The sequence below is a fragment of the Dermacentor albipictus genome, chromosome 1 (genome assembly GCF_038994185.2).
Source record: "Dermacentor albipictus isolate Rhodes 1998 colony chromosome 1, USDA_Dalb.pri_finalv2, whole genome shotgun sequence".
Lineage (NCBI taxonomy): Eukaryota > Metazoa > Arthropoda > Arachnida > Ixodida > Ixodidae > Dermacentor > Dermacentor albipictus.
The window spans coordinates 425,915,280-425,943,252 of NC_091821.1; the positions used below are offsets into that span (position 1 = coordinate 425,915,280).

At 44.6% G+C, this 27,973-nt stretch overlaps 1 protein-coding gene and 1 long non-coding RNA gene across 2 annotated transcripts in view; both read left to right on the forward strand.

Annotated features, from left to right (window-relative positions):
- Positions 1 to 447: 447 nt before the first annotated feature.
- Positions 448 to 27,973, forward strand: part of LOC135896572 (uncharacterized) — a 34,797-nt gene continuing 7,271 nt past the window's right edge. The window contains exons 1-3 of the mRNA XM_065425031.1: positions 448 to 573; positions 4,828 to 4,979; positions 14,739 to 14,806. Of these exons, the coding sequence (XP_065281103.1) occupies positions 457 to 573; positions 4,828 to 4,979; positions 14,739 to 14,806 (337 nt within the window). The 5' untranslated portion in view covers positions 448 to 456. The remainder of the gene's footprint in view (positions 574 to 4,827; positions 4,980 to 14,738; positions 14,807 to 27,973) is intronic.
- LOC135897297 (uncharacterized) lies at positions 21,565 to 27,961 on the forward strand. Its single transcript, XR_010562998.2, has 3 exons — positions 21,565 to 22,011; positions 23,128 to 23,220; positions 27,680 to 27,961. It is a non-coding gene; the product is annotated as an uncharacterized lncRNA (long non-coding RNA).

The window sequence follows — 27,973 nt, forward strand, 5'->3', positions numbered from 1 at the left end:
CAGTTATTCCAAAAGGTTGCTCAGCAAAACCGAGTTTCAATCTGGCGAGGGCTCAATTTTCAAATGCCAGTGGTGTATGTATATATTTTTTTCACTCAGCAAGCTTAGCTAACGTAACACGCGTAGCAGAAATTGAAGCGATTCGGGGCAGCGGGGTGAATTCTTTAGGTCAACATGGTCGGCATGTCCAATTATATCTGCACTGAAGTTTTTATTAGCTGGGTTTGGTATGCGTAGGAACTAGATAGGCGTCCCCAGTCAATGAACACTTCAGCGTCAGACGAAATCGAAATGTCCACCTAAGGAGGACGCTTGTAGAATAGAACTCTCCCTCATAATGACACTATTGTTTTTGATATGAAGCCAGGATGACATGGGCGCAATAGCCAATAGCGAAACACTTCCAATTCTGTATAAAAGGCCGGCACAGTTGTTCCAACACTAAACTCTGCTCTAATGCTAAACATGCAACTACTTTATAGAATATCCATTGTTATCGGAGTGTTTTCTCTGCCTCTCATTTTGGGTAAGGCTAAGAACCAGCTTCAGCCCGAATTTCCAGATGTGGGAAAGGTGAGCGATTGATATTGCCTGCCTGCGCTCATGTCCATTTAGTCTCGAATATCACTCGCTTTCGTGCCCACCGCGTGGAGGGTAACGGCCGCACAGCATTCTGCAAACTTGTTTTCGCAGTGTCATTTCCTGGAATTTTGTCATGATAACCACGGTGCTTATGATTACTTCGTATGAAATTTCTTTAGATTTGGTGTGTAAACAAATCACCTGAGCTGCGTGCGCTAATTAGGTTTTCATTACTACTACACTCCAGAATTGAGCCTCTATCCGCTTTCTCGAGGGAAGTTAGCCACGCATGGGGTGGCAACATCGTTCCTATGTCTTCGATGCCTTCTTCCCTTCAATAGTCCAGTTTTATTTGTCTATTCATTTATTTATTTATTGGTGATGATCAAGCTCTGAACGAAAATTTTTAACCAAAGCTGTTTTTGAAGGTGGACGTTATTCACTGTTCTGGCGCGGTGAATACCATGGCATTCCATCACAATCTGATAAATCGTCAGCAGGAGCAGGTTTCACACTGTTGCAAGTGCGTGCTTCTGTTTGGTCTGTTTCTGTTTGATCGCCAGATCAGGCCTGAAGTAGCTAGGAACTGCACTTTGTGTTGGTGTGCAAATTTTCTTTCCACAGTACTTGTTTTCCTTCCTCGTAAAACTATTGGGGTACATTCTACGCAGTTTACCGTCCACGTTTCACTTTCCTGTTGAAAAATTCAGCTTGCCTACTTCTATATCTTATTACCCTATGCTTTGTCGTGGGCTTTCATGAGCTCTTCCGTGATTCCGTGTCAACGCTTTCGTGGTACAGATATTTTTTGGTTCTAGGTACCATCTCTTGTCTACCATAGTTCTAAGACTTTCTTAAAACATTTTACGAAGGTTTACACTCTGTATGCTGTTCAGAAATGTTAGCATTAAACGCTATTATTAATTTCCGAATTACTCTACCGCGTCATATTTATTGTAGCCAACAAATTATCTAAGTTCGGTAGAGGCACGTTCGCTTTTCTCTTCCCTCCGGGTTGCTCCCTGTCACTTCCCCTTTTTTTTCACCTTCCTCGTGGGTCACTGCGCTGGGCAGCTTAGACCCACAAGACCAGGGAGGAGGAGCGGCGCGAGCAAATGGAGCCCTGAACTAAGCACTCCACCCTACGCTGAAGTTTCCCAAGCTTGCTAGAAATAAATCTTCTCTTTCTCTCTCTCTTTGTCCTCGGCTGCTCTTGGTGGGCGTATGCACTGTTCTTTGCTTCCCTTAGTATTACCTCCGATCTACAGGGTGTTTCAGCGAACACTTTCATAATATTTAAACGTTGCCTGTTGCGCATAGCTCAATTCAAGTTTATGAGCTGGTCTATTTCAATCGGCGGCCACTACTGGCACAAAAAAGTTAAATGTAAAATCTGCGAATTAATAAGAATGCACTAACTTTACAGCTAATTATCTTATGACACATATTGCAATTTACAAATTCTAGCAGTGGACTTCGTAAGGCGGATCCACTTGGAACGAATTCTCAGGACGACACCACTTTCGAGATATAAATTCCCGAGCTTTGCGGAGAGCTGCATGGGTGTTCCAGTTACTTGTGTGTTCCAGTGCATGAAACGGTTTTTTGTTAAAAAATGCACTGGAACGCCAATGCATTTCTCCGCAATGTTCACGAATTTATATTTCGAAACTGGCGTTATCTTTAAATTTCGTTCCATACGAACTCCACGGCTAGAATTTATCTATTGCAATACTGGCCATAATGTAATTAGTTTAAATTTATTATTTATTTTTATTAATTTGTCGATTTCGCATCTCAATTTTTGTGCAAGTATTGTCCACCGCTTTGCGTAGACCAGCTCATGAACTAGAATGGTGATATCTGCCACAGGCAACTATTAAATAATTTTGAAAGTGTTCGGTGAAACCCCTGTATATCAACAGCTTGCAATATTTACAGTTTCACTACAGTAATTCTTGTCTGTAGAATTTATACAGAAATAAAACATTACCAGTGTTCTTGTTCACAACCATAATCACTATATGTATGTGTTGTAGATAGCTTGAAAATATGCTACCTTTTTACCACATGTATTATTATTATTATTATTATTATTATTATTACAAACATATCGAGAATTGACAAAGAGAAGAAAAGCGGGCTAGCAACTCTCTCCTAATAGGGACACCACGTCCACACGTTTGCAGAGGAAAAAAAGAGAGAAAGGAACGAAGGAGATAAAGGAAGCAAAATAACGAGAAGTAAACACTCACACGCAGAGTGAGTGAGTGTCAACTTTAGTAGCAGCGTTACAGTCGGGGTCTAGAATCGTGGTTGACAAGATCACCATGACAGCTGTGTGAGCCCTATAGGTGGCTGACCGCATGCCTACTCAAACCCAAAACATATCCTGGCATGACAAAAAGAAGGAAAAGCGGGCTAGCAATTGACTCCTAATAAGGCCACCACATTCACACGTTTGCAGAGGAAGCAAAAAACAAGAGAAAGAACAGAAGGAGATAAGGGAAGAAGAAGTAGAGAGGAGTAAACAGTCACACAGAGAGTGGCAGCATCACACAGTCGAGGGTTTGGACTCTTGGTAGACAAGAACTCCAGGACAGCTTTGTCAGCCTTATAAGTAGCTGATCGCACGACCGCTCAAACCGAAAATATCTTACAAGCCTTTTTTTAAATTATGGGGTTTTACGTGCCAAAACCACTTTCTGATTATGAGGCACGCCGTAGTGGGGGACTCCGGAAATTTCGACCACCTGGGGTTCTTTAACGTGCACCTAAATCTAAGTACACGGGTGTTCCTGTATTTCGCCCCCATCGAAATGCGGCCGCCGTGGCCATCTTATAAGCCTGTTCGTGCAAAATTAAGTTGTTGTACTTTTCTCAGGAACATACAGTGAACTGCGAAACGATGGACGTTCTAACAGCAAGTGCTCAAGTGTTTCGCTTTAGTGACCGCATGGCTCGAAAAGCTCGGCACACGTGCTTGTCGATGAAAACGGCATGCGACGTTAACACAGTCGATGTCCAACTTGAGCTAGAAATAACTACTGCAGGTAATTAGAGCACGGAGAGTTAGAGCACGGCCAATGATTGGTGTGTAGCACGATCCCTTCGCTACACGTTAATGCGGGGTGTAAGCGCTGTAGGTAGAGGCATGTACCCACAAGCGTCCAAATGTCATTCATTGTCCTTTATTAGCACGATGTTTCCCGCATGCATAAGCCGGGAACCCCACCTTATGCCGTTTGCACATTTTTCACAAATCAATGCCTAATTCATGTTTTTTTTTCTCAGTTGCCTTTCCAGTTTATTGCGATAAAGCGTGAACAAAAATGCAAAAGAGGGGATCTTTGTTTCGGCCTTCAGTCCTTTTGAATTTTCAGCAGCTCTGGGCACTTTTGAACATTCCCATGCGAATTGTACGTGGTTGGTCCTGCATATTCTCTGGAATTCTCAATAGAACCAGTAGTTCTGCGCCTTCGTGATAAAAAGCATAACAATTAAGTATCCGTGCACGTTGTTGTAAGCTTCCTTAATATTTGAAGCACTAGAGTAAAACGGCCGCCCTAAGCCATTGAAACATATATTCCCTCAGTTCGTACAATGATATCTTCTTCAAAATGCTGGCCTGGCAAGAATTAATTACGAAGTTCAAGTATTACATTTTTCTTTCCTTCTTATTCCTACTCAGCACGAGCTTGCCTAAGACTAACCTCCTTTGCATTTACAGACTGCATTCGCCCTGTTTTTATGCCAATCTGTAATTATTTTGTGTTAATCACTCCCTCAGGGATGCCAATGAGCAGCGTCTTGTTCAATAAATCCAGCTACTTGATCTAATCGGCCTATCATCCGTCTCGACGGAAATGTTACTACAGAAAGTTTCATTTCTTTTTCTATGTATTGTTTATTTCGAGCGCACAATGATTCTTTTGAAGCTTTGCGCTTCAAAAGAAGAGTTTCGGTGGAGGTTGCAGGGTACCCCGCCCGTCCACCAAACTTCTTACGTACGATTGTCTCCTTCTTGACAGAAGAACGGTAGCAGAGATGATCTAACTGAAAGAGAGCCCGCTGAAATGCTAACGCTCGTAGAAGGAACCTTCGGGGTCCTCTTTCTCATTTTCTCGCCAAGTGGCAATATTTCTCCAGAAGTGCTTGTTACGGAAAGAGTGATAGTTGACGACGGAGTAATATAATTATTGGAAATAATGCTAATTTGTTGGTATAATTTTTTCTATTTGGCAGGTATTCGAAGGCTTTCGGGCCGGTCTTGCACTCTCCGACATCGACAATGATGGTGACCTTGACTGTGTAACGACTACTCAAGACAATTACAATGCCAGCGTGCAAAGTGCAACCTACGTTTGGCATCTCCAGGCCGTAAACGGACATGAAGCGTAAGCTTAATTTCGGCTTAGTCAGCTATTGATTTATCACTGAACCGGAGACCGAGAGGGTCTTCATAGCCTAAGATGCAGAGTGTCGCAGTTTCATACGTATGTCACAGACAAATCCACTTTATTGTTTACAAAATTGAAAGGTTTTCCCGAGTTCAGCAATTTCGCACCTTCTATTAAATCCAACTTGTGGTCATTCTGCTTTTATTATCGTATCCCCTTATTTAACGTCTCTAAGCAGAAGTGTTAACCTTAGGCTTACCATTGCTTATAGCGATACGAAAGTACTTACTGTCGAATTTACCGGCATGTTCAGCCGTCTTCGCTTTCAAAGGCTCTTCCTTTTTGAGTTTGTGCACACAACTATAATCGTGATCTGCGTCAGCCGCAGGCTGAAAAGAGGAAAGTCTGCTCCTATGTCTACCATTTCTTAATTCAGATATTGGGAAAGACAACTACTGGCAGTAGAACGCCACAAGAACTACTCCAAGAGTTTGAGAAAGCATGTTTTCGGGGGGGGGAGGAGGGGCTTATGTCATTCATAAAGTGTTTAAACATTCTTGTAACGCTGGGAAAACTCCATGAAGTGTAGCTTACTATCAACAGGGTGGTTTGTAATTTAGACGTGTTTGAGATAAGAAAAGTTTCTTGCCAGAAATCACGCGAAGCAATGCTGCAAATCTGCTTTTCTTCCGTACCGCTCTGGGCTTGTGCGTTATGGCCTGCATAGGCTACATAAACAGTGCTAAACTGCTCACTTCCAATCTGGATAAGCATGTATGCTAAGTTCAGCGGTATGATCCCGTTGTCCGCCACGCCAACCACTCTCCCGGACATGCGAGACAAGTCCGCCACATCCATTCCAGAAATGGTAGCGCACATGGTTCTACTGCCGGAGCTGTGTGGTTTCCACGTCGCCGCTGGAAAGCCACTGGTCTGAGAGACGTTGATAAGCGGCTCCTCCGAACAGGCGAACGGAGTTTGAGGGGTTGGCTGCTTAGCAGTAGTTCTGCGCCAAGCACTATACTTGCTTTGCCCGGACTAAATTAAAAGAAAAATAAGCACCATGTTAACCAGCATGAATTGAGCCTTACCTGCAGTGCTAAGGCCCAATTCCTTAGCGGTAAGGTTAGCCCAAGGTGCTAACCTTACCGCTGATAAGCATGAGGTAGTGGGAACAAAACGCGGGCAGGGTGGTCGCATTCTGGATGGGGGTGAAATGCAAATACCGTCGTGTACCTTGCATGTGTGCGAGTCAGAATCAATCCGGAGCCTCGCCCTATGGCGTTCCTCATCATCACATTGTGCTTTTGGGCCATAAAATCAAAGCAAAAAATATTTTACAGGGGGCCTTAAAGGGCCCCGAAGCCACTCAGAAGTCTAATTTAGTTGTGGTGTTGCCGCTGTGCATGAGTCTGCAACGAACACGTAGCGGCGAGAATTTTTAGAAACAGTGCCGTAATGGCGGAGTTGTACGCGTTTCATGGTCGAAATGGTGTCCCCGCTCATTTCGCTCTTTGCTACGCTCCATTCGCCGACTGGTCTCCTCCTCGCCGAGTGCTCCTCCAAATTTCACATGAAATATGTTATCAGCCAACGTGCTTTTCAAAACACTGTCCACTTCCAGTTACCGATACTCCGCACTTCTCAGTTACTCGCTGTTGCTGCCGTGCCGGCCCGTGCTCCTGCGAAGTGTGCCGCAATGGACCCTGTTTTACGACGACGTCTAAAAAGGCTCGGCAATATGATATATCGGTATGGTGAAACGCCGTGTCGAAGTACCTCCACTGAAGATGAAGAGCCGCCGTCGCCGCCTTTACCAGATCGTGGCGACAATAGGAGTTGGTACTCGCTGCTGCTTTCGCCAACTGGCTGTTAGCCCGTTTCGCCCTAATGGCATCATCTGTGAATGTGCGTGTGAGGCAAGGAATCGGCGCCCAAAAACAGTTAAATCGTCGTTGCGCGTTCGTTCTGCCGCAACTTCAATGTGCTCAAGCACGGCATTGAACAGGGTATCATGATGAGGCAGTCGGTGTTGTGTTGTTTCGTTTTTGCAGTCGGCGCTTCTAGAGCCAAGTACGGCACGCGGATGCCTTCTATAGCCATGGCAAAAAAAAGGGCTGTGGCTTAGGTAAGGTTAAGCCCAGGATGCGAAGCATACTAGCCTTTATTTTAGTTGTTGAACCACTGTTTAGCCTGGTGAACTGCTGCTGCTTGGCTATATTTGGTTCGGCTAGACGAAGAAACAACTCATGCGTTACTCTGCTTCGCCTTCAAGAGTGGAACGCGACAGCGTTCCCGTCGACCCGCCAAGGGGTGTAAGACAATGAGCTACGGCGCAGCGACTACGCGCCCCGCATTGGACGCGGTGAGCGTCGAGCAACGCAGCGTTCGGCGCGGCAACGAAATGTGCGCCTGAGCAAGCGACGGACGCCTGAGCCTTAGAAACAGCTCGTTTTTAAGGCAACACCGCATTCACTGGAGGCGCTTTTGTACCGCTTTGAAGCATCGTACTCGTGGCTCAGTGGTAGGGTCTCCGTCTCACACTCCGGAGACCCTGGTTCGATTCCCACCCAGCCCATCTTGCAAGAGTTAAGCCAAAGCCACTTCTCCTCTGTCGTGACGTCACGGTGTCACGTGGTATTGAAGGCGACACCACCGCGCCTGAGGAGCTGGGTTGAGCTCTCGTAATGTGCTTCCCATAAAAAATGGCTGTGGCTTAGCTAAGGTTAAGCCCAGGATGCGAAGCATACTAGCCTTTATTTTAGTTGTTGAACCACTGTTTAGCCTGGTGAACTGCTGTTGCTTGGCTATATTTGATTCGGCTAGACAAAGAAAAAAATGGCTGTGGCTTAGGTAAGGTTAAGCCCAGGATGCGAAGCATACTAGCCTTTATTTTAGTTGTTGAACCACTGTTTAGCCTGGTGAACTGCTGTTGCTTGGCTATATTTGGTTCGGCTAGACGAAGAAACAACTCATGCATTACTTCTTCGCCTTCAAGAGTGGAACGCGACAGCGTTCCCGTCGACCCGCCAAGGGGTGTAAGACAATGGGCTACAGGGCAGCGACTACGCGCCCCGCATTGGACGCGGTGAGCGTCGAGCAAAGCAGCGTTCGGCGCGGCAACGAAATGTGCGCCTGAGCAAGAGACGCACGCCTTAGAAACAGCGCGTTTCTAAGGCAACACCGCATTCACTAGAGACGCTTTTGTACCGCTTTGAAGCGTTGTACTCGTGGCTCAGTGGTAGCGTCTCCGTCCCACACTCCGGAGACCCTGGTTCGATTCCCACCCAGCCCGTCTTGCAAGAGTTGAGCCAAAGCCACTTCTCCTCTGTCGTGACGTCACGGTGTCACGTGATTTCATGGTCACCGCCGCGCCTGAGGAGCTGGGTTGAGCCCTCCACTTCTCCTCTGTCGTGACGTCACGGTGTCACGTGATTTCATGGTCACCGCCGCGCCTGAGGAGCTGGGTTGAGCCCTCCACTTCTCCTCTGTCGTGACGTCACGGTGTCACGTGATTTCATGGTCACCGCCGCGCCTGAGGAGCTGGGTTGAGCCCTCGTAATATGCTTCGCATAAAACTCATGCGTTACTCTGCTTCGCCTTCAAGAGTGGAACGCGACAGCGTTCCCGTCGACCCGCCAAGGGGTGTAATGGGCTACGGCGCAGCGACTACGCGCCCCGCATTGGACGCGGTGAGCGTCGAGCAACGCAGCGTTCGGCGCGGCCACGAAATGTGCGCCTGAGCAAGCGACGCACGCCTGAGCCTTAGAAACAGCTCGTTTCTAAGGCAACACCGCATTCACTAGAGGCGCTTTTGTACCGCTTTGAAGCATCGTACTCGTGGCTCAGTGGTAGCGTCTCCGTCTCACACTCCGGAGACCCTGGTTCGATTCCCACCCAGCCCATCTTGCAGGAGCTGAGCCAAAGCCACCTAGAAAATCAGTCTCCGTAGCACGCCACAACCTTCGCTTCTAATTCCAACGAGCAGCTCTGTCTCCAGGAGGCATTTCACCTCGTGAGTGTCTAGCAGAGGCAATCGCAGCTGCTTATATACCGCCGCGACGCCGCGAGCGACGGCGCGAGTAGGAGCCCCGTTTCTCCTCTGTCGTGACGTCACGGTGTCACGTGGTATTGAAGGCGACACCGCCGCGCCTGAGGAGCTGGGTTGAGCTCTCGTAATATGCTTCGCATAAAAAAATAGTCGGACTCTGTTCGCGCAGCTCATCAGACCGCTAGACACGACTGGGTTGAAATGCGAGCGATTTGGCACTTGCGTTGCGGGCCGTGTTTACCGAGTGGCAAGTGCGCACAAGCAATCAACACGAAGAGGGAGAGCAGGGAATGCGCGTAAATGCCAAGGAGGTTTAAATAAAGTGCTGGAGCGGAGGTCGCCAATAGCTACCAATGGGCCGTAGTGAAGCTGCGCTTCGCGCGCAGTGAGCAACTTACCATAGGCGAGAAACGGATATGGCCGCAGCGCGCCCGCCGCGTTCACTGCGTCACCCCGCCGTGCTTTTTAACGGTTGCCACGAGTGCTAAGGCGGAAGTAGTCAATAATAAGAAGTCAGAACGGAGATAACAAGGCTCACACCATTATTTTGTTTCTCATGGCTTTCTCCTTGCAACCATCAACACCGGTGAAGGTTCTGTACGACTGGTATTTAACTAAAAATCAATTCGTGGTCGCCCGCATAGTGAGATTCCGGAAGCCCGATGTTAGAACGATTTAGAAATAATTCTATATAAAGCAATATATCGCAGATATTTCGAGGGAGTGTTTAGGCATGTAGAGTCCTCTGGGCTGGTCTTCTGTGGCATAAGGTGCCCTCGCCGCTTACAGTGTTATGTGAGTGAGCTAACTTGGTTGTTCGGTTGCTGTATTCAGAAGTTCAAATCCCCCCGCTCTGTTTGTTTTGAAGTGTCCCATTGAAAGCGTTCTATGCGCAGCTATGTGAGTGGGGTGGTAGCTTGGAGCAGAGGTAGAACATCGAGCTACAACCCCCTCCAGTTCACTAGATCTTCGGGCTTGGAGTGGCGCCTGAGGAGGCCAAACAAGAAAAAAATGCCGAGAGCCTGTGGGCCTATTCTAGACCTGGTGTAACCAAACTAGATAGGCCCACTAAGCTTCAACAAAAGACACTCCCTCACCAGAATCGGAACTGGCCTCCCTGGTGCAATATTTCGCCGCCACATCCCTCATGAGTCCTACAATTAACGCATGGCCCTCATACCCCAGCAGCTGCAAAGCGCCTAACCAAGGCGGCGGTATAACCTGTACCACAGGAGAGGCTACTAAGAATATCTGAACTCGGACAGGCCGTCACTGGATACTGAACCTGGCAGCGTTCAACACACTAAGCCTCTCGAGTGAAGGCTGCTTTAAAGGACTGTTTCAGGAACTATCAGGCATTGCTTGGGATATTACTGGCCTTCGTGAGGTTAGGAGAACTGGTGAGGCTGATACAGTGCTGATTACCGGCTACTTCCCCTACTACACAGGACTTCTAGGTATGAAACAATAAAGGTTAGGATTTCTAATCCATAAGGACATAGCGTACAGCGTTGGCAAATTTTACAGCAATAATGAGAGGTTAGCTGTAGTCATAACAAAGCTAAATTGAGGGTGTAAAAAAAGTTATTCAAGCCTACGCTACAACCTGCAGCCATGATAATGAAGACAATAAAACAGTTTTAAGAAGATGGGGAATTAGTCATGAGAAAAGGAAAAAGTCAGTATACTTTAGTCATGGGCGACTTCAATGCAAAAAGGGGGGGGGGGTAAGCAGGCTGGTGGAGAAGCAATTGGAAACTACGGAATCGATTTTAGGAACATATGAGGAAAGATGTTGGTAGAATTCGAAGTAAGCAATGAGCTCCAAATAATGACTATTTTCGTCAAGAATCGTTGAAACAGGAAGCGGATCTAGGAAAGCCCTAATGGTGAAAGAAGAAATGATATCTATTCAATACTTTCTGCCAATCCCAGCATAGTGCAGGATTTAGAAGTGCCAGGTAGAGTAAAGTGCAGGAATCGTAGTTTAGTGAGGGCAAGGGTTGCCTTTATACGAAGAGAGAAGGAGTAAACTTAGTCAAGAGGAAACTGGCCAGCCTATAAGAAGTAAGAGTAAAAGTAGACCAATGAAGGCGGGTGCTTGCAAAAAAAAATATGAAGCTTTAGAACAGAGTTGGAGATGGCATAAAGGCAATAGGCGAAACCCTAACTACGCTGACTTAAGAAGCTGCATCTGAAATGGGAGGTAAGTCACCAAGGCAACCAGTAGGTAAGCTCCCCCAAATAATTTTAATTTCATTGAGCTGTGCTATCTCCTCTAGAGAAACATGATTTTCACTTTAATGATGCTTTATAGGCGATGCAACTGCCACATCTTCAAGAACCTTATTAACTTCAACATTTCGCGGCTGAAGTACTGTGGGGCCTCAGTTGTGGCCGGTTCCTTTTTAGCTGGAACGAGGATTGCCCTGGTTAAAACTGCTGGATTTACTCACTGCATCATGTAAAGAAAACACAAATATAAGAACAGAAAGACACAAACGTAACGCAACACAGCTGCTTGTATATTGCCCAAGTGACGCTACATAACCCTTCGTAGTTCTGAGCAACCCTTTTAATTAAGACGATACAGCAATCGCTGACGAAATTTACGGACTCATCAAGTGAATTTCATCAAATAGCAAACGGCACGTTCTTTTCCTATTCGCGCTCCTCACCAGCGATATCAGCCAGCACAAAAATGTGAACTCACCGGCTTTTTCAGCGGCTTTGAATATGCCTCGAACACAGTCGGAAAACTTCCCTGTCGTAGCCGTATTGTCTGCCCGGTCTGGTCAAAACAATCTGGCGTGAAGTTCCTCGAACTTGTCTAATCGCTGTCTTTTGGCTTCCAGCCTTCTCGCCGACAGCCTGATCCCACGTGCTTCGCATATTTTCTTTCTTTGGAAACCTGTTTGGAATAAAAAAACAATGAATGTGAGATGAGAAATTAGAGACAGATAGCGAACTATCAACAGGCGTTGCGAAATTTAGAGATGTTTTCATGAAGCTTAAGATGTGCTACTTACAAGTGAAACGTAATCCCAGATTTCTTTTTGCTCAATTTGTGCAACCGTACACAACGCACTATGTAACCACTACAACGTCCGGACGCCAGCACGCTGACTACGCAGTGTGGCCACCGTGGGAGAAGGTGCGTTTTCCGCCTACAGCAAGATGGTGGTGCGCGGTTTTGGCTTAGGGGCGCCTCCTCCGCTTCAGCAAGTTTTATTTCAAAGTCATATGTACCTGCAGGCAGACTAACCGGTAGTCGTAGGTCCTTGTTCGACCAATCGACAACGTTTGCTTCAGATGACATACCCAGATGCACCCTGGTGACGCCATGACGAGAGCTGAGGATAGCGGACTGTCCCGGAGAGAAGAACGGGAGTGTTTTTGGATCTTGCGGCACGCCCCTTGCGTGTAGCACTGCGGCGTTTCGTATCGTTGATCTTGAAGGCATTCTGAAGTCGATGCGTGTGTTTATTTTCAATGCTAAAAAAAAAATATTAGAGGTGGTTTAGGGGCCCTTTAAGTAGAATTTCTTTCTGATGCATATCTTCGAAAGCGAAGCTTTCATTGCCTATCCCCTGCGCACCCCTCTGTGGTTTGGTGTAACTTCTCTATAATAGACATGTTGTGTAGCGCTTATTGTTGACCAACAAGGTATTGTGTCAGTGATGGTTGCTTTGTTCGGCGTAATCAAATAGTTAACTGTTGGCTTGAGCACGCACCATCGTTTTTCCGATCGCAGGTTGGACAGCAGGGTTCATGCCACGTACTGCCCTGCCAAGGCAAAATCATGGCTAACCAATAAGTTCATGAAACATAATCAGGCCGTTTCATTCAGTGTCGCCCATCATTCACGTTCTCAATGCATAAAACAAGTAAAAATAATTTGTTAAAACCCGAACCATGGTGTTCCTTCACCAACATCTGCATCCTAATGACAGGAGCGACGCGGTTTATGAATTCATTGAAGCCCCGCGAAAGATAGACGCGCTAAATTTTGTTAACATTTGGTACCCACTGTTCCTTGACGCTATCAATGCAGTTTGAATGTTTCATGAATTGTGCGTTATTCTTCCAAGTGCTACAAGGTGCACCTTATAAAGTACGCTGGGCCTTTATGGGGGAACACGACGCAGTTCCTCGCAGGTATTTTTTACATAAATGGTTGCAACGAAAAGTAGAACGTAACATTACACAGGACGTCTGCTTATCCATCTGATAGCAGTGAGTAAATAACTTTATGTTAGAGACGAAGCTTTTTAGCCGCACGAAAAATTGGCATTTTTGCCGGAAAGATTGTTACAACCAATTACCGCATTCTGAAAAACGTGCTCATCAGGGTGACGAAGAGGACCATCGAAAGGGCTCATTCGTGGTTGTGGTTATTCGGCAATTTTGCTTATTACTTCTGTGTAGATATACTGCAAATGTAATTTTGCCGAATCTTTCTCAAAGTCACATTTTTTGTGGATGTGCGGAGTAACAACTCATTACGACGAAGCTCCGCAGTGGCCGTCGCTTGGATTTGTTAAAGGGAAACTGTCTTTCGTGGCGTTGGCTACAGGTGCACGCTACGTCAGGAAAACGTCATAATGAGTTGTATTAACGGGTGGCTTCCTTAGCAATGTTTCTAGGTATCAGTGTAACCCTGGGGACGCGCGTGCTGTTAATATGCATAAGGTCCTCACTGAATATTTAAGAAGACGTAAACAGTGACCTCAAATATTTTTGAGGAGTTGAACTTAGCGCGTAGCACTCTGACACGAATGTCGTGCACTTCTTTGCACTGTGTCTCGCACTCTTAGTATATATATATATATATAAATCTGTACCAATAAGCCAAAATCTATATGCTGCACTACGTAGCGCGGCAGCGTAGCGCACGTCAAACATGACATAAGTTTTTCGGGTTATATTTGCTTGTTTCTTAATAAAACAGAGTGCTAGAATGTTTGTATTAGAAGTGTGAAGGCGAAAGGTTGCAAGCTATCGTAACTATCAGCCAATCTTATTTACAAGCGTGTGCCGCCCCCTGCTTCAACAGATTATCTTAAAATGGGGCTCCAAACCACAGATTATAAAAACCTGTGCAACCGGCGGAGTTGTCACAGCTCCTTCGCTGGAAACTAAATCAATAATTTCAATCTATTAATCTAGACATGCACTTCACCTTTACTAGGTCAATGTTAGAGCATGCTAGGAAGAGCGATTTCCAACTGGATAAATAGACCAATGTAAGAAAATGCAAAGGAATGGCTCAAGGTTGAGTCTAATCTGGTGCTCCCATATGGATTCCATTAGCAGCAAAGTTTTCTGCTTGCTTGAACTACAAGAATAAGCTGATGCTGAAAACAAAGGAAATCTGTTCCATTTATTTCTTTCTAAAGGCTGTTTGAATGTCAATAGAATACTACATATTAGAATACTACATATACATACTCGTTCCTAAGCGTAGGGTGTTATCAACGAAAGTGGTTCAGTGCCCCTTTAAGAATGCTCTAGATTCTAAGATACTGATGTACTTTTCCTGTACTGGAGCAACAATCGGCTCCTTCATTTTTTAAAGAAAACCTTAAATTGTAGCTTTGGCAATCAAGCCGTCATGCTTTGTCTTGTGGCGAACTGAACATAATACCAAATCGAAATATTTTTATGCAACTCATTTTCATATAGGTGTTTTCCGATCATTGCAGGCGAGATATTTACTTCTATGTCCGCCCTGGCGATGCCCCTGGCCAGATCCTCTTCAAGAACGAAAATGGTGAATATCTTGTTGCGGTCGAGAAGAAACGCATCATAGAACTAGGCGCTGTTATAAAGAAAGAAACAAAGAAACTAGAAGAATGGCGCTGCCTAATAGCATGTGGTTAAATTTCTATGCATCGCTTTAAAGAAAAGGCAAATTTAACGGTAAAGGTCAACGTTCCTCTAAGACGAACTGAAAAGAAACCTATACAAGAAGCGTACCAAATTTGTGGAATTGATAAAAGATTATTCAGTGAACGAAGCAAGCAAGTCTGGCTTTGCTTAAAAGAAAAAGAAAACGTGACGAAAAAAAACAAGGAAGCAGCACTTCATCTCCGTGGCGCCATCTGGTGACGCAGAGTTTGCATAGAGGGGCCGCAGCTTTTTTATTGCAGTAACTAAATATTTTCTAATTATCTGCTGATGTAACGAGTCGGTAACAGTGCAACTTACAAAAAGAATCCCATTACATGAATTGCTTAGCCAAGAACACTGATGCAACAAAACAAGGTTTCACGCGTTTTACGACAAAGTGCCGCAAGATGCTGCTACCAGCTTTCTCACAGGCGTCCACATTTGCTGTTCTCCGGCACATCCCTAAAGAGTGATGTGTGTGTGCACGAGCTAAAGCGTTCCGGTATTCGCCGAAATGAATATTTTGCACTTAGCACGTAGTTCTTGTATCCTGCAACGCCTGAATATTAGGCACTACTGTCATTACTACGTTACAGTACTCATTGAGGCGCACAAGCAACTAAAACGTCTTCGGTCATCGCAGTACGTTAGAACGGAACGATAATCCAGTACCGTATACTGCACATTCCGTCCGATAACTTGGCACTGTTACTCTCTATTCTTGTAAGAGCCTGGCATAAATCACTTTCATGTTAAATAAACTTGAGTGGATCCCTGTGTTTGAATGACGACACAAATTACGCAGTAAGCCATTTAATTCAGCCTTCCATAACCATGCGGGAATCTGCTCATCTAAAGCGCCAGTATTATGTTTCTTCACGTAATGACCTAAAGTTGGGCCGTAGCTTTATAGGACTGATTTCTATGATTTGTTATTTTTTTACAATAACCATTGATGCCTGGAATTAGCTGGCTGATGAGGTGTACGCGTGCACCATACACCACATTACCACTCACCGCAATCGCCGTAAAGGCGCTGCGGGTCATTTTCGAATATACATTAAAGTTCAAGAAAACCATAAAATACACGTAAATTTGCATTGGTTAACGCTTATTTTTACGAGTCATTCCTTTTTACGCCCATTAGCAATGACGTCAAGGTCAGAGAGCATTCAATTGCATTTTTCACCATGTTTTTCATCGCTCTATAGTTAACTGAATCATCACTCAACAGATGAGTGCAGAATTTTTACGTAATTGCAATATGGTGTCGTGCTTAGAGAATTCAAGCCTGACTCGCGTTACTCGCAGTTACACTGATCAAAACCGGCGCATTTCGATCTGTGTAACAAGTTCAAAAGACTTCACAATTTAAACCTGCGGTTAGCACTTACCAAGTTTCACTATTCCTCATATGGTTGCCCTATTCATTTGTCTTTCAAAACAGCAATTATTGACTGGTACATTAAACGTCGTTTATTTCAAGTTTTGATCACACACTGAAATGATGAAGGCACAATTTGTGGACTTTAATAACACCAGCATAGCGAATGGAATCCGCTGTATCCAGCTCATCATTCCCTGGGTAACTGTAAGCTCTGCATATAGTCCGTTAATATTGCTTCCCCCCCCCCCCCCCCTATTGTCCCGGATAATACAAGACATGTAGCAGGCGTCCCCGTTGTCCTCGGTCTGATGAGCTAGGTGAGGGCTTCACATTTTCAGAAAATCGCACATTACGTCATACGTGCCTGCAAAGTTTCGTTCATACCGTTAATCACCACGTTATACATGCTCTATACATATGTATTTACGCGTTCTGGGAGAGTACAACCTTACACTGGCTTTCCACGTGAACAAATTTCGGTGTAGCGTGCATACTGTGCAATATCAGGTAGTGGAAAAGTTTTAAGCTGTTTAATTATTATTACAGGCGAATAACATTCCTACTACAATTGCTCGACATAAACAGCTTAGCTGGAAATTTTTCTGGACTGTGTAAGGTCGCACAAATGTGTGCGTTCTTCACGCCGCAGCGAATTTAGACAAGCCACCGCAAGCTATGTAAGCGAAAGCGAACCAATCGCAGACGCCGGCACGTCCCTCTTCACCCGGTTTTCAATATTCAGTGCACTGGCTCAGCCTCACTGAAGCCCTCTCCACTTTAGCGTGCTTTTCGCCTCTGGTGGGCCAATTAGATTAAAAAATCGTTCAATGTACGCAATGTTATTCTTTTCAAAGCAAACAAAAGTCACCTCCGATAAACAAGGAGAGTGTTTGATTGGGTTGTTCAGGCAACACTGCTAGTCACCGCCTGTTGCTTGCGTCGGCGGTTATGTAAATTTCACGACTGGAGATGGGAATAAAACCATACTCGAATAGTGTTAGCTTATAAGGCCCCAGGTAATATGTTGCCAATATTTCACTCGTGTATTAAGAATAAATACTGAAGAACAGGTCGTCTTGATGAACGTTGTAGAGTAGCACTTCGAAATGTCCCCCCACACGCGACAGTAGCCTCTTCAAAATTATTTAGCTTAACAGTGATAGAATTCCCGAGGTAAGAATTTTGGGAATTTTAGCCAACCAAACACTTGTCCAGTTAGCATCCCTGCCTGCTTTCTTTCTTGCCTCTTTTTTTCCTCCCAAGCAGCTTTACATACATCCGCACCAAGAAATTCATTATTTTCTCTCGAACTAAAGCGAAAGCTTTATCTCGGGGCATCCTCTTACTGTAAACGGGAAATCTGCAATCGTTGTTTCAAGCAACGCCTGCACCCGGTTTTATGAGTTATGCTGAATTTAGACGAAACGGCTATATTGTAGTGATTTCGGAAAGTGAACCGTTTATTTAGGCTAAAAGTTTTTTAAACAAAAATTCATAAAAAGAACAAAATTCGTCAAAGAAAAACGAAGTATGCAACTCTATAAGGTACCAATTAAAACCGATATTTTAGTTCTGTAAGCTGCACCTAATATTACATTCACTGGGGAAAGAAGATTTATCATGCGCCACCGTGAAATATACAAAGAAATTGTGAATATGCCCTTTGCAAAACGATTTATACCAAGTTCACATAATTTGTAAGTTTGTACATCAAACTCTTCCACGTTATATGCTCCAAGGATGCTGTTTATAAAAATGAGCAATTGTTTCTTCGGGCTGACTAATGGATTTCTAAACTTCGGTGCTTATTTTCAAATTTACTGATTTCCGACAAATTTTGCGGGTAATACCGTGCCCGATATCAAATGTTCTTGCCGGCACCACTTCAACTTTCTCTCCTAAGTGAAAGAAGTTTTATTCAAATTGGTTCAGTGGATTTCTCATAAAAACCTTCGTTTGTTTTAGATATATTTGAGTACACAGTAAAATAATTTACACCCTTGATGGTGAGAATTGCGAATCATAACACCCTTGAAGGGTGTTTTCATTCCAGAAACATCCCATCATCATGACTTTTTGCGAAGCATAGGGCAGTTCTAGATGCCATAACACCCTTTTACCCACCGAAAGGGTGCACTGACTAAGAATATTGGGGGTGGGTGCAAGGGTGTTTTTGTTTGTTTTTATCACATTCACAAACATACAATTGCACGAAGAGACGGCGTGTCCCCCGGCACTAAAAACCAGTGGCGGATCCAGAAATGGGCCCTGCCTTACCCCAAGCCCTTCCCCCCCGAGACATGTCGGGCTTTCAAAGCCGACAAAACTCCTGAAGAGAGTCCCCCTCCGTTTCACTGTCTGTTTTGATAAGCCATTTTAAATATGTCCTGGGAAAAACCTGTTGCTGAAGCACTACTATCTATTATGTCACAGTGTTCTAGGTGGCACACAGTTCCTAAATGTCGTCACGCACAAATTCCGCGGAATCCAAAAGCGCGCACCTACTTTTTCTAGTATTGAATACTTAACCAAAAGAAAAATTTTCAAAATGTTTTCAGCAAGGCAGAACAAGTGCAGCTCTTGCTTTTGGGACGCCAGGAATCTAGCAAAATGAGTAGGCCACGTGACAGCATGCAGCTGGACGCGCCACAATTGCTCTAAAGCAGTGCGGTCGTCTAGGTTTCTTTCAAGCATGACAAAACAGGCAGAAAAGGGTGCGACGAACCATACGCGGACAAAAGATACGCCGATTCGAGAAGCTTTGACCCCACCTGACCTTCTTTCGCCGAATCAATAACCCCAATTCGTTCTGCTTCTCTCAAGTTTATAAACAAGGTAGGTTCGTTGGCAAACTTGAGCCTTCTCACCCACCACAATGCTTTGCTCAAGCAGCATCTGCAGAAAGAGCCGTGCAAAACGCTCATGGCTTCGCGTCTGCGTCAATTTACGAAGCTGGCTGTACAAAAAGAAACCATTAAGTTTGTAGTTGCATAGTAAAGGAACGTTCTACTGGCTTACAAACAGCTGCCTGAACGGAGTGCTCAAAAAGAAAGGGAGAATAATCTAAGAAAGTATAGAGAACCAACGTACAACTTGCGATGCATAAAATATTTACAACACCGACTAACAACGGTATTTACTCAAATATTTCCCCTCCCAAATCGGAGACAGTATTATTGCATGCATGAATAGGATAACAAGCCAATCATTGTAGATATAACGAGATTCCAGAAATTGGCGGGGCATTTGCAGACCCATCTTTGTTCACGGAACAGTGGTGAGGCATTTTTCAAGTGTGCGCGCTACTGCCCACTTGCCAAGTACGTTCGCGATGTCTTGGCATATGTAGACCTGCGCGAGACTCGCCCGTCTCCCCTCGCGAGACGGGTAGGACAGGTGCACATGCTGAATACGGGAAAGAAATACTTTGCAGAATGAAATTGAATTTTGTCAAAACACGTACCAGAGCTCTGGATTGTAGGTTACAGCGGGCACAGGGGCGCTCTGCCAGATTTTAAAGCGAAGCTTTCTGTGCCTCCTCCCTCACTTTTTCCAATTCTGCTGCTGCTGCTTTCACTGGCTTGCCAGCCGCGTCGGTGGGTGGTTTGAGAGCGTGCATAATGAACATGAGAGGGACGCGGGGAAGGCGTGTGCGAGTACTTTTAGCGAGAACTTCGTGGGCATCGCTACAATACTCTTTGGACCTCTTTGGTCGTCACAATGCCCACTGAAACACCCTGGCCATCGACACAATGCCCTCTGGAAGACTAATTACGCGTTGGCCCCCTTCTGCCCACCCCCATCTTCCGCAAAAGTAGTGCAGAAGGTGCAGCGCTTACTTTTTTGTACTCACATGCAACAGCGCAGAGGAGAGACAGTATGGTACTAAGGGGAGACAAGAGAATGCTTAAAGCCAACACCCAGACGAAATGTCATTACAGTTCCCACACTTTGCCAGGAAATTGTTGTTGTCATTCAATAGCCTTTACCACAGCTGCACCCTCGCCGAGCAAAGGGGTTCGGCGATGGTATAGGCACAGCTATTGAATGGGAACAATACTAAATTGCTCTGCTCGTGGTAGTTTGAGGGCGAGCGTAGTTGGGTCGAAAATGACTTGTCTACCGCATGCACAAAATACCTCGATTTTGAATATGTCTTCCTCATTACCCGTCAAACTGCTATTATAAGCAACTGCAGTAAGACAAAGACCGACATCAGATTACGACAACGACAACTCATGGTGCTGTCCACCAGAGGGGAATCGTTGTTATATTTGTTCTTTCTTTTGAGCGGTCATAGGCCCCACTCGCTCACCCGCTCATAAAAACAAAGAAACCCCCCCCCCCCCCCCGAGATCTGGATTCGCTTCGGTTGCACTTTCACGACAGCAGGCAAAGAAAGACTTCGTACTTGTAAACTTAAGGTTTTCGTGTAATTCTGCACATGTGAAATTTCGTGGTGTCGCCTATACGTTTAGAAAGCTATTATGCAAGTACTTTTATATTTGCCGTTAATCCAAGCTATTTAAAATTTGAGTGAGCACTCCAGTTCAGAAATATGAGCATTGTGAACTTCTTGAAAATGCCAATTAAAGCTTTTTTTCTCTCTCTGTTTCTCTGGGCATAAAAGAAAATACAGACTCGCAAGTACCTCTGTATCTCTCTCACCCGCCGTGGTTGCTCAGTGGCTATGGTGTTGGGCTGCTGAGCACGAGGTCGCGGGATCGAATCCCGGCCACGGCGGCCGCATTTCGATGGGGGCGAAATGCGAAAACACCCGTGTGCTTAGATTTAGGTGCACGTTAAAGAACCCCAGGTGGTCAAAATTTCCGGAGTCCTCCACTACGGCGTGCCTCATAATCAGAAAGTGGTTTTGGCACGTAAAACCCCAAATATTATACCTCTGTATCTTATACAATCAGGAAGGGCCACGTCTCTTTACAAATGAACGTCCAAGCAAACAAACAAAATAGAAAGCATCGACAAATAAATTCACTTGCACGCAGTTACCAGCCCACCTTTGCCCCATTTGATTTGATATCAGCCCATGTTTCTGGAAATAAATTTCCAGTGAAACTACCCGTAAACACAGAAAATGGCTTAGAGGTAGCGTAAAATAAATAGCTTTGAAAGTAATACACACACATAGTTTAAATGAATATGTTTTTATGCCTTGAAAACGAAACCGAAATTGGAATAACTTCCCCCGACGGGTGTCGCCGCTATCGCCGCTACGTCATTTCCTGCGTCTCGCGGCGGGCCGCCGGGAGCACATGTGTGTGTTCTCCGTGACATTCTTGAAGTTGTGAGTAATTAGATTGTTTTTTGCTGCGTTTAGGTTGTACCACCTCGTTGTTTTCGTGTACTTTTGTGCTCATCGACGCGAAGTGAGCGTCCGGAGTGAAGGCGACGCGATTATGCGTGAGAAAGAAGGGCACCAGCGGCCTACGACATCGGTGTTTCTTTGTGACAGTGTGTTTACTACGCCTACGACGGCCGTCATTCGTGGCGAAGGAGAAAACATCTTCCATTCGGCCTGAACAGTGATGAAGTGGACGTTTTGTTTTTCGGCGGAATGCATCGTCAACATGGTCCATCCACTACGTAAACGAAACGGCGTGCCCAGAGTAGAGATCGTGACAGCGCTCCGCCTTCAAACCGAGGGCCTTTTGCAAGGCGCATGAACTGCTTAATAAAAGGTACGTACGTAGCCACGTTCAGCGTCGCGTTTTTTATGGTGCGTCATTGTGGTAGTAATTTTCGCGTAATTTATTTAAAGGACAGCGCAAGGTGTGTTGGATGCGAGTGTAGTATATGTACTCCAGGCGTAGCCTATGGGCACCGAATGTGAAAAAGAAAAAAAAAATGAATGTTTCATTGTTCACGTGTCCTCAACTAGAGTTGTAGAGAATTAAGTACTGCTACGCGTCAGTATTCGGCGCAGGCAGGGAAATAATACTTTGGTTTGACTAATTGGTTCTTTCTGTTACCAAAGATGGGCGCAGACTTATACCGGTGTCACACGGCCACTTTCGAGCACGATTGAGCGCGTTCTGGATCGAAATTTTCGACCGCGATTGGCTCGCGTCCACCGATTGTGCAACGAGGCCAAACTCGTCCAGAAATTCGATTCCAGTCAGGATCGATCGCGGCCAAAAGTGTGCAGTGTGACAACCGTATTAAATGTCGCTTGTGTACTTTCACTCAATTGTTATTATTATTTTTTTTTTGTCGGAGGTCCCGTGGTAAATAATGGCGCAGGCAGCTTGCAATGCTTGTGGTTTCATGACTAGAACTAATGCAAAACAAAAGAACCACAACCGTCCCGGCTGTGTACTTATCAATCGCTTTAAGTTGTGCTCGTTTGTTATAGAAGCTGTCGTGCTGTTGCGGATGAATGCGTGGTTGCGCTATTTGTTTATAAATTTATCCTTTTGTATAAATAAGCACACCGAGCCTAATCAATTTTTTTCTCGTCCTTGTACTCGTTTCTTGGTTTCACGCAGGCGTACTTATTATTACTACTATTTGTTTTCTTGTTGTGTGACTGAACCCTGCCTAAGGCGTCCTGTCAGTTGTCAACAGTATTTCTGAAATGAATTGCACTTAGCGTCCTACGGTTATTGTACGCTTCACTACCTTATTTTAATGTCTAGTTATAAAGTGTATGGTTATTGTAACTATTCTTGGCCTTTATATATGTATTTATTAAGCTGGTAAATGCTTAATTGTATTTGCAGTTTTGAGAGGTTCTTTTATTGAGTCGTCAATCTCGAATGGTATTAATGGTGGGTTGTTTTCTTGTGCCCATGCAGTTGCAGTCAGCATGAAGCAATTGCATGGGAACCGACTGGCTGTCTTGGGCCTACACGTTGCTGAAAAGACAGTGAAGACGTCTGACCCGACAGGTATACTTTTTTCATCACAATTGGCCTACATATTTTTTTCACCGGAGGATGAAGACCTCCCCCAGTGAGCTCCAATTACCCCTGTTTTGCGCTAGCTGATTCGAAGTGAAGCCTGCAAAATTTTTTGACTTCATCGTAGTCTACCTCTCTACCGCCCTTGACTACCCTTCTCTTCTCTTGGCATCCATTCTGTAACTCGAATGTGCCACCGGTTATCTGCCCTATGCATTACATGGTTGAAGAAGGCACTTGGGCTAGTTGGTGCTCATTGCAGACTTGAGACATCAATAACTAGCGTGAAAAAGACAACATCAAGAAGCACATAAGAAAGAAGTCTAGACTTCAACTGAAATTTTTGCTACACAGAAACATGGAATGCACAGAATGTCGACGGACAGAAACAACACAGGAGCTATCGGAACAAATTTATGAACAGGTTAATTTCACTTACGAACATTCTTGGTAAGAGCCAGAGACGGGTGCTTACACACCTATTCCCCACTTTTTTTATGCAAAGTGGTTCATATATTTCCCTATGTACCTGCTTCTGGAGCTGCCTGAGCACACGATTGCTTTGAAACTGCTCGGTGCATGAGCACGTATGGCGATGATTGGCCATGTGGCCACTAGCCACCAAGGCACTCAAAGCTGCCCTATGTGTCCTCAAGCCAAACAGGTCGGTGTTTAAACGACCGCTTGGGGGAACAAAGATAGGGCAGCTGTCATGGCTGGTGGCCATCTGGCCAATCATTGCTGTAAGTGCTCATGCACTGAGCAGTTTCAAAGCACTCATCTGCCCACGCGGCTCTAGAGGCAGGTCGACATGAAAATATTCGAAGCACTTTGCATCGAAAAGCGGGTGATAAGTGTGTAAGCACCCCTTCCCATGCTCTCGCCAAAAAAGAGTGTTCGTATCTCGAAATGAACCTGCCCATCGATTGGCTCCAATACCTCCTGTGTCAGGCAGGGAAAAGAAAAGATAAATGTTGCTTCCATGCGTTGAGGTCGCATCCCCTGAATCCTATGTTTCTGTGTAGCCAAAATTTCAGTTGAAGCCTATAGTTCTGTCCTGTGTGCTTCTAGCTGTCGTCCGTTGTCTTTTTCGCACTAGTTAATGATGTCTCACGTCTGCACTACATGGCCTGACCAGCTCCCTTTTTTTACTCTTTATGTCCGCTAGGATATCGGCTCCTTCATCTACTTTCTGAACCACGCTGCTGTCTTCCTGTTTCTGCTGCCATCAGGATAGGAGTGGACATGACAAATGAAACTGAATGTCATTTAGACAGAGGAGCAGTGAGACTTCCTGTGCTTTACCTTTTGCTGTTGTACATAATACTTGAAATTGCACCAACACATCTTTTCCACCTTGTGATTTTCCCATAGCTGTGGCAAATAAGTATATAGGCTTTAAGAAACTACAAATGCAGTTTGCCTAGGAAAGAGAATACTCTTGCACCTAAAGGTAATGTGTATGATGCTCTGACTCCTTTGATGCATGTGCCTCTAGAGGTGTTGACATTGTTCTTCATTTCTTTCTCAGTAAGCTTTACTTGATGGGTCTGACTTTGTATAAAGAAATAAGTTCTAAAGAAACCATAATACCTAACAGGCAGAATTGTCGAGGTTGAAAGTCAAGTTTTCTTTCATGACATATTTTTTTCAGGCTGTACTAGTTGATCCATGATGTTCGACAGACAGCGCAGACTTGTACAAGGGACGTCAAAAGTGGCGAGAAATGGAACAAATGCTATTGCCTCTTTCTCCATCCTTTGTCGAGTTCACATTGTCTAACGTCATCGACCAATACCAACTAGCCCGTTTGCGTACCTGTACTAGTTGAGCCATTTATACTATGGTACTCTAAACCAAATGTGATAAATTCAAAATTGGTGCCTTTTCTATCTTTGTACAAATACCTGTTTCATAAAATAGTTTAAAGTGTTATGGTTGATGTCATGTTTCGACACCACCATAACCTCATAAAATATCTTCATGGATGCAAAAGGTGCCTCTTGTGCAAGTTCCGTTCTAGCCTGACACGGAAAACAAACCTGGCAGAAGGTAGAGCACATGCTCTTTTGTAAACAAAACGCATGATTGCATTTTCTTGGCAGTTATTGCAATGTTTTCTTATGTTTATCTGCATGAACATTAATTATCTCAGCTGCTAAAGACACATCACTAGACACTGTGAGCAGAAAAAAGTGATTGTGCAGTACTGTTGAAGTCATGCAACATTATGTTTAAGCAAACTGGCAGGGATGCTAGCTGTTAAAAAGAAAAAGCTGACTTCTAGAAAAATTTGCACTCCTAAATGTGGAATTGAAATTCACTATGCTTATAAGCTACAAAAGATTTCCAGGATGATCAGACTAGTTACACTGGCCATTTGCTGATTCAATAAGGTTCACTGAAGCGTGTTTTTAAATTCACACTGTTTTTATGCAGGGTGATGATTTTCAGTCTTGTGGAATTTTTAAATATAGTCCTGTTGCATATAGCATAATTCTAGTCCTTGAGCAGGAATATTCAAACACGCAGATATATCTAGCACAAGAAATCGAAACATATTAAACTAATTTAAAAAAATTATTATCTTTCGAATGAATTACATTATAGCTAATATAACCGAAAAGAAAGGGGCTTAACCAAGAAACCCGATGTTTATTAATCATATCTTAAGAAGCCAGCAAACACTGACACCAAGGACAAGTTAGGGTAAATTACTTGTGATTAACAAATGAAATAAAGAAATGATAAATTAATGGTAATGAAAGTGGATGAAAAAACAGCTTGCTGCAGGTGGGTAACGAACCCACGTCTTTGCATTACGCGTTAGATGCTTTACCAATTGCGCTACTGCGGGCGCCGTTTCCCCATCACTTTCTTGGGTATTTATGCTTCCTAGTAGAACGCTGGGAGTGTTTGCCAGCGCCACCACATATCTGGGGCACATATTGTAATTTACGAATCATAGCCAGTGAGATTACAAGGTGTATCTACTTGGAATTGATTTCCAGAATGGCGTCAGTTTGGAGATATGCACCATCAAACTTGCCGGAAAAATGCACTGTTGTTCCACTTACTTTTTTAACAAAATGTACTTTTATGCACTGAGGCACAAAAGTGGGTTGTGCACTGATGCACAACCCACTACTTTACCAGTAGTACTGAAAACATTTTGGCTCTTTATCATTAATGCACTGATGTTTAAGCTATAGAATGTCACTTGCCCCATCTTCCTATCTCTTCACGTTCCAAAGTAATCGAGCAATGCATGGCATCCAGTGGTGATGTCCGGTGGAAACAGTGGGCTGTAATTGAATTTCTCACTGCGGATGGTTCTGCGCCCTTCAACATTCATTGCCATCTGAAAGCAGTTTACGGGGATGCCTGTGTTGAAATCAGCACTGTGCATAGGTGGGCAAGTACCGAGAAACATCAAAATCCAGCCGCATCAAATGTCCAGGATCAGCACCGAACTGGACAGCCCACAATGGCTTCTTATGAGGATCATCAACATCAGGCAGGCGAGTTGAATCGGGTCAATCGTAGGATCAAGCAACACCAGATTGCAGGAACACTCGCTATTTTCATTGGTTCAGTCAACCACATAATTAAATACCTCCTGGGTTACAAGAATTGAACTTGTTGGCTATGCTTCGACTTTCTCATGTCAGTCGTCAGTTACCGTGACCCCCTACAAGCGCAAGTCTTCTTGTAACGCAGGTCTTTAATGATGTGGTTCACTGAGGCAATGGAAATGGCGAGTGTTGCAATCTGGTGTTGCTTGATCCTGCGATTGCACCGAGTCAACTCATCTGCTGATGTTCATGACCCTCATCAGAAGCCATTGTGGGCCATCCATTTCGGTGCTGATCCGGGAGATTTGATGTGGTAGGATTTTGGTCTTTCACAGTCCTTGCCCACCTCTGCACAGTGCTGACGTCAACACAGGCATTCCTGTCAACTGCAGTCAAATGGCCATGAATGTTGATATGCGCACAACCTTCCCCAGTCAGAAATTCAATTACAGCCTGTTGTTTAAACTGGACGTCACCACTGGATGCCATGAATAGCTCGATTACTCTGGAACGAGAAGAGATAGGAAGGCGAGGCAAGTGACATTCGATAGCTTAAGCATAAGTGCATCAATGATAAAAAGTTCAAAATGTTTGCTGTAATATTGGCAAAGTAGTGGGCTTGGAGGCAATAATTTCTGAATTGCCCTCATATAGTTGTGTAGCCTGTCTCTCCTACATTCATGATGTGGCCGATTAAATGCCTTATTCTTTCGAAATAACGATTTCCTGGAAGTTAGCACTATCTGTGCTTGTTTTCTTTAACTTGCTCTTCATGTGATCTTGAAATATTAAAGTGAATGATGCAGGGAAGCGCTGCTAGTCATGTTTCGTGTACTTTACCTGACATTAAATTGCAACAAATCATTTTGCAGGTAGAAAAGAAGCAGATGGCTACAGTGATCAATGAAGAAATGGCTTCATCTATGATGGCTCGCCTTAGGACATTGGAATGGAGCTACAAAAAGGCATCATCATCCTCGCCTGTGCCCTGGAACTTTGGTTTGAATGAGACTGTTCTTCAATGTAGAACGGCCGCAAGACTTGTCACCACAAGGCATAGTGCAAGCTCAAAATATTGTACAGGAGGCTAGAATAAATGACCCTCCATGCAGTCACTCTGTATCTGTGATAAATGGGACCATTTCACGCAGAACACTCACAAGTGA